We start from the raw sequence: 12958 nt of genomic DNA on the forward strand, positions 1-12958 counted from the left end.
TTCATTCATTCATTCATTTCCCAATACCATCACAATGGAACATTTCATTCATCCATCCACCCATTAATTCATTCATTCATCACATTCATTCTCATCATTCTTTTCTGCATTTACCAAAACCATCACAATGGAAAAACATTAACTTGTCTGTCCATTTATTCATTCATTCATCCTATTCTTTTCAGTATTCCCCAATACCATCACATTGGAAAAATGTATTCATTCATTCATCACATTAAATCATTCATTCATCACATTCATTTTGATCATTCTTTTCTGCAAATTTTCGCATTACGCTGCAAAACACAATGGAAAATGGAATTGCTGATGGAACTGGACGGAGGGATATACTGTAAATAAAACTGAAACCTGTCTCACTCTAAGCTTGTCCTAATCACCCTGTATTACATCTATACAGATTCAAAAGTGCATGATGAAGAAGGTTGTATACTTTACAGTGCATCACAAACATGACCATGTAACCTTAAAGTAGCCCAGTAAACTTCCACCCACCTATAATTACACCGTCTTATCTAAAGAGACAATCTTTAAAGATTTGAAAGAGGAAGCAAGAAAAGAACAAAAATGTTTTGAGGATCTGAACATGACTTGTAAACATTTATAGTGAATCGAGCAACTAATCTTAAGCATAAACTCACTCCCTAATCGAGTTTTATATTTGGAGTGGCTCTTACTTTCAGTGGCCAATAGATTTAAGCATGGAGCCAGATGTGTGTTTTAATTGGTTAATATTTAACTTCCTAGCATTGACCCAGATCTGTGGAGAAACCTCTGGCCTAAAAGCTCTTCAGGAATACACATGCAATCACACTAGCATCACGTGAGTGCGGCTGTCTGCGTGTGTATGGTGTGAGTGTACTGTAATTGATTTATCTCACTCCAGTAAACACAGTCTGTGTGTTGTCTCTAGAGACGTGTAAGTACTCAGAGTACAGTGTTATCAGAGCTACTGTGACTGCTGCAGTCTCTATTTACTTTATAGCCATTTACAGCAGCTTTCAATTCCACCAGCAATACTTATGGACACAACTACACTATATTAATAATAGACTATCACTACTGGTATGACTATTCATCTACACTTCCACTACTATTACTAGTAGAAATATTTTAACATTTTGTGAAAAATTTAATGTTTACATTTTCTGATTAAAATGTTAGTGGTTATTTCTATCAAAATGCTAGGGTGTTGTGGATGGTTGCCAGGGTGTTGCTATGCAGTTGCTAGGGTGTTCTAAGTGGTTTTCAACATGTTGCTATGCAGTTGCTAGGGTGTTCTGGGTGGTTGTTAAAGGAGTAGTTCACCCAAAAATAAAAATTCACTCATGATTTACTCACCTTTAAGCCATCCCAGAAGTGTATGACTTTCCTTCCTCAGCAGAAACGAAGTAAAGATTTTTATATGCACATTTCAGCTCTTGTTGTCCATACAACGCAAGTAAACCGATGGCATCAGGCTGCTGGCTATTTTACAGTCCAAAAGGCATATTTAGGCAGCATAAAATTAATCCACACGACTCCAGTCGATCAATGAATGTCTTCTGAAGCAAACCGATAGGTTGGTGTAAGAAACAAATCGATAATTAAAATGTTTTTAACTTTAAATCGTTGCTTCCAGGCAGTTGAAATAACCTAACTCTCGTGTGAGAGTACTTACGTAATGTGATGCATCGACTGGTGGCAGGAAGTTTTCTCCCATTTTCTCCCCAATTTGGAATGACCAATTGCGCTCTCTAAGTCTTCGTGATGCCGTAGTGACTCGCCTCAATCCGGGTGGCGGAGGACGAATCTCAGCTGCCTCCGTATCTGAAACCGTCAATCCGTGCATCTTATCACATGGCTTGTTGAGCGTGTTACCGCGGAGACATAGCCATTATGTGGAGGCTTCACACTATTCTCCGCGGCATCCACGCACAGCTCACCACGCGCCCCACCGAGAGCGAACCACATTATAGTGACCACGAGGAGGTTACCCCATGTGACTCTACCCTCCCTAGCAACCGGGCCAATTTGGTTGCTTAGGAGACCTGGCTGGAGTCACTCAGTATGCCCTGGATTCGAACTCGCGACTCCAGGCAGGAAGTGATTTTTTAAAGTTAATAAAGTTTTAATGTTCTATTTATTTTTTTTACACAAACCAAACGATTTGCTTCTGAAGACATTAATTGATCAACTGGCATCGTGTGGATTTCTTTTATGCTGCCTAAATATGCCTTTTGGACCATCATACAGCCAGTAGCCTGATGGCACCCACTTGCATTGTATGGACTTACAGAGCTGAAATGTGCTTAGAAAAATCTTCACTTCGGTTCTGCTGAAGAAGGAAAATCATTCACATCTGGGATGGCTTAAAGATAAGTAAATCATAAGAAGATTTTTATTTTGGGGTGAACTAACCCTTTAAGGTGTTCTGAGTGATTTACACTGCAAGGGTTAATGCACAGATCTTATCTTTTGACCATATCCATTTTTTTTTCTTGCCCTTCTGTTTACATTCACTTAAACTGACGATCACAACAATCATATTTAGAACCAGTAAAAAGATAAAAAAAGATCACATAGCCATATATCATTGGAAATGTTTTGATTAGTAGAATACAACAAGCACACTTTTTTATTCAAAGACCAAACTACAGTGAGTTTTAGCTTGTGAAATCCACATGTATAATAAACAGGTAAACAGAATTTTGTCAAATTTTGGTTGATTACTTCATGAAAAATAAACATGATATAAAAAATGCTGTAAAAAACTTACAGCAGATGATTCTGAATTAAACAAGCCCACACTCAACATAATATGATGTGTATATCCTGAAATATTCTTTAAAGAGTGTCATGACAAGCTATGGTGGCTAATAGTTAATTACATCTCTATAGCGACAGTTTTTCTGGGATCGATTCACTGAAATACAATCCTTCACATCATAGATGTGTTAGATTGTCACCTTTGGATGTATAGAGAGTGTTAGAATACATAGTTGGAAAGATATATCTGCAGGCATTACTCCAAAAAAGGGCGGGAGCTCCAAACCGCCATAAAAGATATAGGGAGCCCCTAACCTAACCCTTTCCCTAATCTTAACCATGAGTGGAAGTGATGCCCCCTTTTGGAGTTGGCTCAATCCCCTTTTGGAGTAACCACACCCCTTCTGGAGTAAGCCCTGGCTCTTTTGGAGATTTCGCCCTCATTTGGAGGTCTCTGGCCTGCAGATTTGCCTACAGTACTTGGGTAGTTGTGCGGAGTCGGAGTGCACATACACAGACTGCGCACAAGAGGGCGGTCAACGCACATTTTTTGGAGTGATGGAATAAGATGCCCATGTACGGAGCCCCTTAAAGGACAGGGCGGGCATATTTTTTCTGAAATAGTTTTGCGTGCCCTTATATCCCTAGAAGTTTTGCGTTCCATCACAATAGTTTGCGTTCCCTTGCAATAAGTTTTGAATTCCCTCACAATACATTTACCAAGGTTTTACTACGGTAACCATGATATTCGTAGAGAAACCATAGTGATAATACTGCAAAACGAAAACTATGGTAATTAAAATCATAATTTTGTTGTTATTATGGTTTTATTATACAAAATACCATACTATAACTATGGCTTTACTATAGTAATATTGCAGTAACTATGAAAAGTTAGTTAAGTAACCATGGTTTTTTGGCAGAAACCATGGTTCCCTTTCGATTACAGTTCACTCTACATTCCGGTAAACGCTTTTGGGGAATTCCTTCTCCGACGACCTAACTGAAGCCCTTGTATAATAACGCCAATCCTATGATTGACAATGGTGTTTGAGCCCCGCCACTTTAGGCGTGCAATTGGCCTATATTACTATAAGTGGGCACTCAATCACCATTTCTTCAGACATTTCTTCCTTCAAGACCGACATTGTCACGTCTAGACTATGACTACATCTCGTCTTGAAAATCCCTCTTCGCCATCGACATACACCCTTCAACGGATGGGACTTCCCTGCAGACGCAACAGGATGATTCATTGCCTGACTCTCTGCACCTGCAACGAAAGACTAACCCGCCCCCTGCAGTGTTCCAGTGAAGATTCTCTCCGCCTCCCCACTGGCAACAGGTTCTTTGCTTCAGATGCTTGTCGCCTTGACAACAGTACCTCAGCGAGACTCCTACCTGCTTCCCGCAGCATTCCGGCAGGAGCTGTATCATTTATATATAAATCCATCCACAGCATGTTAAAAGTTCTAAAAAGAGTCACTTGTGTGTATGCGTCTTTATCAAGATGTCGTTCTGTAAGTGTTATGCATGCCAGATCAGCATGCCAGATCAGCATGAGAGCTGTGTTTGCTGCCTGGTCTACACCCACACCAAAGCAGCTCTCATGGGGACAGATTGCCCTCACTGTGAGAGCTTGAGTCTCCGGACACTCAACTTGAGGGTCGCCCTCGATCTGAGGGACAATTACGCCTCCCTCGTTCTGAGGGACCACATGAGGAGGCACGGCTGGACCACGAGGTAGAGTGAAGGATCCAAGGAGGATCTCACGCCAGCGCAAGCCACACAAGCACCTCAATCTTCCCACGCAGCATCCTCACCAGTGCAGTATGCACGTGACGAACTCCGGCCCTCTATTGGAGAGCATGGTCTGGTCACATTCAGTGGTTCTAAATGCAGAGATGATGCCATGTCCCTTGCAGTATCAGACATGGGCGGATGGTCCATGGAGAATGTTGCCAACCCTTTCCCCAGCGAAGGCAAGGAACGTGCATAGAGCTCCTTCGTGTCTTCACATGGGCAGTTGAGGAGCTCAGTATTGAGTGGTCCCCCCCAGAGGAGCCGTTAAAGTCCCGCCTGGACAAGTGGTTCCTGCAGGCTGGCCATTGCCAGCAGACTGCAGCCCAGAAAATTGCACCATTTTTTCCTGAGGTCAACACAGAGCTCACGAAGACATGGCGCATGCCCTACTCATCTCACGTCAAGATCGGAGGAGCTATAGTTCTAAGGAAATTGGACCATAAAAAGGAGAAGGGATATCTGAAGCTTCCGCCATTGAATAGGTGGTTGCAGCCCATCTCTGCCCAACTACCGCTATAGGATGGAAGTCCCGCCCCATCCACCCCTCCAAGCCGTGTCGACTGATGTCTGCACTGGCAAGACGAGCTTATATGGCGGTGAGCCAGACCAAGCTTCTCAAAGATATAGATGAGCAAGGCCTGCACCCTGAAGTGTTTAAGGAGCTCCGCACCACCACAGACTTGCCGCTGCATGCTACAAAAATCACAGCGCAGGCAATCGGAAAAGCGATGAGTAATCTGGTGGTTTTGGACTAGCATGTCTTTGCGATGGATGCCTGGCTTTCGGCACCTGGAAAGGTGTGAAACGGGCATGGCACATAAACTGCCTGGAACTGCTGGCTGTCTTCTTAGCCATGAAGGCTTTTCATCCCAACATAACGAATCATCACATTCTGATGAACATGATGTAGTGGTTCTGATGAACATGATGCAGTGTAGTGGCATACATAAATCGCCAGGGCAGAACTCAATCTCTACCAATGATGAGCCTGGTGCAACGCCTCCTCATGTGGAGCAAGCGCCATCTCCTTTCCCTGCGATCGACATATGTCCTGGGCCAATGAACTGTGGAGCAGACATGCTGTCGTGCCAGGGACCGATGGCAGGGGAATGGAGACTTCATCCTCAGATGGTTCTGAGGATTTGGGAAGTATTCATCAAAGTGGAAATCAACCTATTCTCTTCTGCGGAGACTGCCCACTGCCCTCTTTGGTACTCCATGACCCAATCCCCGCTGGGGGTGGACACCTTGGCTCACATGTGGCCGGCGAACACTTAAGGTCTATGTAGCAACTATCTCTGCATTTCACGCCACAGAGGCTGGCTCCCCTGTAGGCAGACATGATCTGATCATAAAGTTCCTTAGGGGAGCGAGGCGCTTGAATCCCCTCGCCCTGCTACAGTCCCACGGGGGATTTAAATCTGGTGCTGAGGGAGCTCAAGAGCCCTCCGTTCGAATCACTAGAATCCGTTGAGTTGCGTATGCTTTCTCTAAATACTGCACTTCTGTTGGCTCTGACCTCAGTTATACGGGTGGGTGATATACAGGCACTGTCAGTTGACAGTTCATGTCTAGAATCCGGGGCTTTCAAAGGCCACTATCAAACCTAAAAAGGCTGTGCATAAGGTGCTTCCATGCCATTTAGGGCTCAAGTAGTTCACCTACAAGCTTTCTCTCCCCCACCGTTTAATTTGGATGAGGGCAGTCAGCGCATTTATTATGCCCTGTGCGAGCATTACACACGTATGTGGAGCACACCCGCCAGTTTAGGCTGTCATATCAGCTCTTTGTTTGTTATGGTGGACGCACAAAAGGCATGTCCGTATCTAAGCAAAGGTTCTCTCACTGGATCGTTGATGCAATTGCACCCACCTATAATTCACAGGGCACGAAATGCCATTTTGGTGTGAAAGCACATTCAACTAGAGGCATGGCCTCTTCATGGGCATGGACAAACGGTGTCCCTGCAGGACATATGCCTTGCAGCAGGATGGTCTTCGCAAAACACGTTCGTGAGGTTTTATAATCTCGGCGTGGCATCCATCTCTTCGCAATTGTTCTCTGTCTAGAGAGCCTACTATCCTAACGCCCAGCGGGTGAGCCCAAGCTCCTTTATTATGGGCTGTTTACCTGTTATAATTTTAATATAATGGCCTGTACAAGCTGTTATCCAAATTATTCTCTCTAAAGTCACAAGCACTTCCAATAAGAATAAACCTCCCTCCCAACCTCTGGTTATGAAGGGGTTAAATTTGTACTGTGTGTATTATATGACTCATATATATCCCCAGCATAAGATTAACTTCCCGTCTGATTTTCACCATGTGGGGTTATTCATTATTCTATACACTTGAAATATGTTGTAATAAGTCACCGCCCAGCAGGCCCGTGACCTCATATACATATTATTTTACAAGTGTTTATACCCTGGTGTATCTCTCGTGGTATGATGTCATGTAGTGCGGCATGATGGGGTTCCCCAAAAGCGCTTACCGCAATGTCGAGTGAACTGTAATCGAAAGGGAACGAGACATTGTGAAAGCTGGCTGCACTACTACTTCAGAGTTTCGAGGTATGAGCGATGCGCTCATGTCCTTCAGTCAGAAAATTCTGAAGAAATGGTGATTGAGCATCCGCTTATATAGGCCAACTGTACGCCTAAAGGGGCGGGGCTCAAACACGACTGCCAATCATAGGATTGCCATTATTATACAAGGGCTTCAATTAAGTCGTCTGAGAAGGAATTCTCCAAAAGTGTTTACCGCAATATCTTGTTCCCTTCACCTCAGGGAAATGAGGTGTGTAACTGGAGACGTTTTAATACAGTATACTGTATCCACCTAGTAACCATTGTTTTACTATAGATTAACCATGGTTAATCTTGTAGTTACTATGGTTTTACAACATTTGTAGAAAATAGGCCAAATTGTATTCAGTGATGACAGTCATTTGGTCGTTTGAATGAATTAGTATGAGATGCTGATAAATGGTGCAAATCAACTTAGAAGTACTCCAATTCACAATTAACTTGCAATATACCTACTTCATGCCAATGATAAAATATTATTTACATTTATTAATTTGGCAGATGCTTTTATCCTAAGCAACTTACAGAGCATTAAGGGTATGCATTTTATCAGTGTGTCTCTCCCTGGGTTCAGTTTGGTTGTATATTTCCCTGCTAGAGTGATGCTGAGATCGGAAGGCATGAAATGGTTGTGATATGGAAGTGTGACGCTGAAATCAGTCTGGTCAGAAATTCGTCTCACTTTTCAAACAGGACTGAATGTTAGACATGCTTATTAACCTCTAAGTCTGAAATGTAATTATTACAAATTAAATTCTGAGGTCAGCTACACATCACAAGTGACTGTGTTCATGGCCAAGTTCAATTTCAATCAAAGCTAAATTTAGATAGAAATTAGGTAGTTTTTTATGTATATATTCTATTTAACTCATTAAAATGTAATGGTGATGAATGGGGACATGTAAATTGGCTGAAAATTTTAACGAACAAACAAACGTGTCATAAACATTTATTTTAAAAGTTACTTTGAATTACACATTCAGCATAGATTAAATCTATGAAATAATGTGAGTAATAATGTGTAAAAGTTTAGTCTCGTACTGTAAGTCATGGGGACTCAGAAAGCACCGTTTCCTGAGAATGAATCATGAATTGTCATATCTTATTGTCAAGTAAGTGGTTTAATGCGTGTTTAATGGTATACACTGATCCGATTGGTTCATATGGGTCATATATGCTGTCCAGGGTAAGTAAGTGTACTCACAGATGCTACTGTAAAGCAGATTATCAGCTCTGAAAAACAAGACAGTTTAACGTAAACAGTGTGTGCCTCTGAGTGTGTGTGTATTAGAGAGAAGGTATAATTCCAGACAGTGTCAAGACAGGGCATAACGCCATCTGTTTACATTATAATTTTACGTCTGTGATAAAAACATAATGAAGTGACGCAAACGGGGGATTTCAATAACAAAACAACAGCAACAACAACAACAACAACAACAACAAAAATTAACCACAAAATTACTTTTGTATGACCTTTAAATAACCGTTAATAATGTATGAGAAAATTAATTCCCATTCAGTTGAATATTGGTTTTAATATCACTAATAGCTATATCAGAGCAGTTTTCTAATGTCTCCAAATTGAAAGTCACTATGGTAACAGTGGATTAATAACAGATCATATTAATTTTACGGTATGAAAGAACCCTCTGAGAAAGATTAAGAGAGTTGTGTTATTTTTATATGCTATTGTTTCTATGATGGAACTGACTTTATGTTAAATATTACAATGGGTTAAATGTGAATATATTATAATATTCTACAGAGAGAGTGAGAAAGATTTTACAATTACATTATTAAATGTCATGGTGGTAGCACAGTGGCTCAGATACTTAACTAGCTTGTTTCAGCTGAATAGCTGCTGTGTGATAGTAGAATGCTTCTAAACTCACCCCTTAACAATGAATTATGTCCTATATTAGATAAGAACATCTAATAAATCCATCTCATGTAATTTACTTTAAAGTATGTTGTTTATGCCCGTTGGAATCTTGTGAATTTTCAGCTGTGCAAAATCTCCAAATCTGATGTATGTGAGGGATAGACCAAAGAGCAAAGTTGTCCGCGTTGCTGATGGCTTTACGCACAGTATGCGTAACGCAAATTTCATCCTCAGCACAGTCTGTGCAGAAAGTCCGCCTGCGGCCCAGTTTTTCTCGACACGTATACAGTTCTCATCTGTCCGCATCGTCCAGGCATGTGCCTGCCGGTGACTGTACTAAAAGAGGGCAGTGGTGGCTCAGTGGTTAAGGCTCTGGGTTACTGATCAGAAGGTTGGAGGTTCAAGCCCCAGCACTGCCAAGATGCCACTGTTGGTCCCTTGACCCTCTGTGCTCCAGGTACTATATCATGGCTGACCCTGCACTCTGACCCCAGCTGAGCTGGAATATGTGGAAAAAGAATTTCACTGTATATGTATACATGTGTGATAAATAAATACAATTATGTAGTGTGCATTCATAATGAATTATATACAAAAAAGTGTACATTAAAAGCCAACATGTTTGACCAGGTGTGATCTGATCTGGAATGAAGAAAAACAAAGTATGCTTGGGCATTTAAAGCCAAAGTATAATTTGGTTGTCCACATTGCCAATCGTTCCACACACACAGTATGCGTAACACGCATTTTGTCATCAGCAGTCTGCGAGGACTGTCCGTGTGATTTTCCCAGATTTTCTCTATACACGGACACTTCTTGCCTGTGTGCATCGTCCGGGCATGCACCTACCGTGTACCGTAAAGCAGTCGTAGTGCCCATGCATCAAACGCATTTGTATTCGCTCACGATCAAAAGAGTATACACTGAAAGCAACATGGTCAACATGACGCAATCCGATCTGGAACAAAGTAAAACGAAGTATATCCAGACATTTAAGGCCAAAGTATTAGGGGATCACGGCCCCTAACCACATCCTCCACAGTTTTAGCAATAAATATGTTGAGTGAATATGCGTGATTAATAAAAATTGTATATCCTTTCTTATATGGTAAAATGAAACTTTCCTGACCCATGACTTATAAAAAAAAAAAAAGATAAAAATATATTTATTTTAATTTTTTCGATTATTTGTCTTCTTTATTTTAAAATACCACACCCTCCTTGGAATTAACACGTCTTAGCACAATGTGTGGACTTTTCAGACGGTCCCTTACCACACCCTCCATGGAATTAACACGTTTTAGCACAATGTGTGGACTTTTCAGACGGTCCCTTACCACACCCTCCATGGAATTAACACATCTTACCACAATGTGTGGACTTTTCAGACGGTCCCTTACCACACCCTCCTTGGAATTAACACGTCTTAGCACAGTGTGTGGACTTTTCAGACGGTCCCTTACCACACCCTCTATGGAATTAACACGTCTTAGCACAATGTGTGGACTTTTCAGACGGTCCCTTACCACACCCTCCTTGGAATTAACACGTTTTAGCACAATGTGTGGACTTTTCAGACGGCCCCTTACCACACCCTCCTTGGAATTAACACGTCTTAGCACAATGTGTGGACTTTTCAGACGGTCCCTTACCACACCCTCCATGGAATTAACACATCTTAGCACAATGTGTGGACTTTTCAGACGGTCCCTTACCACACCCTCCATGGAATTAACACGTCTTAGCACAATGTGTGGACTTTTCAGACGGTCCCTTACCACACCCTCCATGGAATTAACACGTCTTTGCACAATGTGTGGACTTTTCAGACGGTCCCTTACCACACCCTCCTTGGAATTAACACGTCTTAGCACAATGTGTGGACTTTTCAGACGGTCCCTTACCACACCCTCCATGGAATTAACACGTCTTAGCACAATGTGTGGACTTTTCAGACGGTCCCTTACCACACCCTCCATGGAATTAACACGTCTTAGCACAATGTGTGGACTTTTCAGACGGTCCCTTATCCACCGTAGGCAAATTTTCCAACTTACATCAATGTTAAATTGGCGATCTGTAACAATTTCACCGTGGCGCCATCTGACCGGCTTAAATACGGGACAAATTGGATCCCGTATTGATTCAATGATTAAATACGGGACGATCATGTATTTTACGGGACGGGTGGCAACCCTATGTCTGATGAACGATCAACACCGATTTAAACAAGATTACAAACCATTTAATAGTCTGTACTTATATGTATCACGGCCTTGCTTAATTATAAATTACATTAAATATAGTGCTACACTGAATAATGTCTATTATGGTGTGTGCGTGCGTGCGTGCGTGTGCGCGTGCATGTGTGTGCGCGCGTGTGTGTGATCTGTTTGAATATTAACTGGAGAAAGTGTGTTCAGCCTCTTTAACTGAACTTTGACTTGAGTCAGACCACTTTCTCGTCTGTCATGGCGTTGTTTTCGTCTCTCACTCCGGTGTTCGTGGCGATTTTGTGTGTGATTATTGTGTTTCTCTTCAGAAGTTCCTCTAGTCGAAAGATCAGATCAAAGGAGAAGAGTTCAGCTGTGGGGAAAGTCAGACCATGGGTGGACGAAGATCTGCAGGATGACACAGAAATCAACAGTAAAGACAACGGTACTATCCGCTCCCACAATATACTCACATCAGTACTGAAAGAAACATATATTATAGTAACATTACAGTAGTTACAGTAACTTTAGCTTAGACCACTGGGGGCTGGAGGTCGATTAAAACAAGAATGGATTCTTCGATTCCGACATGGTCTTTAATCACTCAGTCATAAATAGTGTGAAGAATTATTTTGAAAGATTTCACTTTGCCTCTTAAAGGAATATTCCGGGTCCAATACAAGTTAAGCTCAATCGACAGCATTTGTGATATAATATTGATTACCACCAAAATTAATTCTGACTCGACCCTCCTTTTCTTTAAAAATCTGGGTTACAGTGAGGCACTTACAATGGAAGTCAATGGGGCCAATCCGTAAACATTAAAATACTCACTGTTTCAAAAGTATAGCCACAAGACATCAACAATATGAGCGTTAACGTGATTTTAAGGTGATAAAATCACATACTAACCTTTTCTATGTAATGTTATAGCCAATTTTACAACTTCATTGCCATGATGATGTAATGTCAGCAAACCCTAAAACCCTTAAATGACTGTAAAATGACGATTTAAACAACTTTACAGCACAAATGTTACATGAGTTTAACAGAATTAATGTAAGTGCTTTTCTACAATTATAAGCTTCACATTTCTGCCTTTAAAACTTCCAAAAATTGGCCCCATTCACTTCCATTGTAAGTGCCTCACTGTAACTGTTATATATAATTTATTAATATTATATATAGAAATCATATTGGCCCCAAACATTAGGTATCACAGCAAAACACACAACACACACACACACACACACACACACACACACGTGTTGTGAGGACTCTCCATAGACATAATGAGTTTTATATTGTTTTATATTGTATATAACTACAGATTCTATCCCCTAAACCTAACCCTAGCCCTACCCCTAAACCTAACCCTACCCCTAACCCTAAACCTACCCCTACCCCTAAACCAAACCTTACCCCTAAACCTAACCCTACCCCTACCCCTAACCCTAACCCTAACCCTAACCCTACCCCTAAACCTAACCCTACCCCTAACCCTAACCCTAACCCTAAACCTAAACCTAACCCTACCCCTAAACCTAACCCTAACCCTACCCCTAAACCTAACCCTACCCCTACCCCTAACCCTAACCCTAACCCTACCCCTAAACCTAACCCTAACCCTAACCCTAACCCTACCCCTAACCCTACCCCTACCCCTACCCCTAACCCTACCCCTAAACCTAACCCTACCCCTAA

At 41.8% G+C, this 12958-nt stretch overlaps 1 protein-coding gene across 1 annotated transcript in view; it reads left to right on the top strand.

The window, feature by feature from the left end:
* Positions 1-11434: 11434 nt before the first annotated feature.
* The window catches only part of LOC127420003 (iodotyrosine deiodinase-like), a 5677-nt gene continuing 4153 nt past the window's right edge, over positions 11435-12958 (top strand). Inside the window, exon 1 of the mRNA XM_051661906.1 lies at positions 11435-11699. Coding sequence (XP_051517866.1) covers positions 11513-11699 — 187 coding nt within the window. The 5' untranslated portion in view covers positions 11435-11512. The remainder of the gene's footprint in view (positions 11700-12958) is intronic.

Source organism: Myxocyprinus asiaticus, chromosome 29, assembly GCF_019703515.2.
Source record: "Myxocyprinus asiaticus isolate MX2 ecotype Aquarium Trade chromosome 29, UBuf_Myxa_2, whole genome shotgun sequence".
NCBI classification, from domain to species: Eukaryota; Metazoa; Chordata; class Actinopteri; order Cypriniformes; family Catostomidae; genus Myxocyprinus; species Myxocyprinus asiaticus.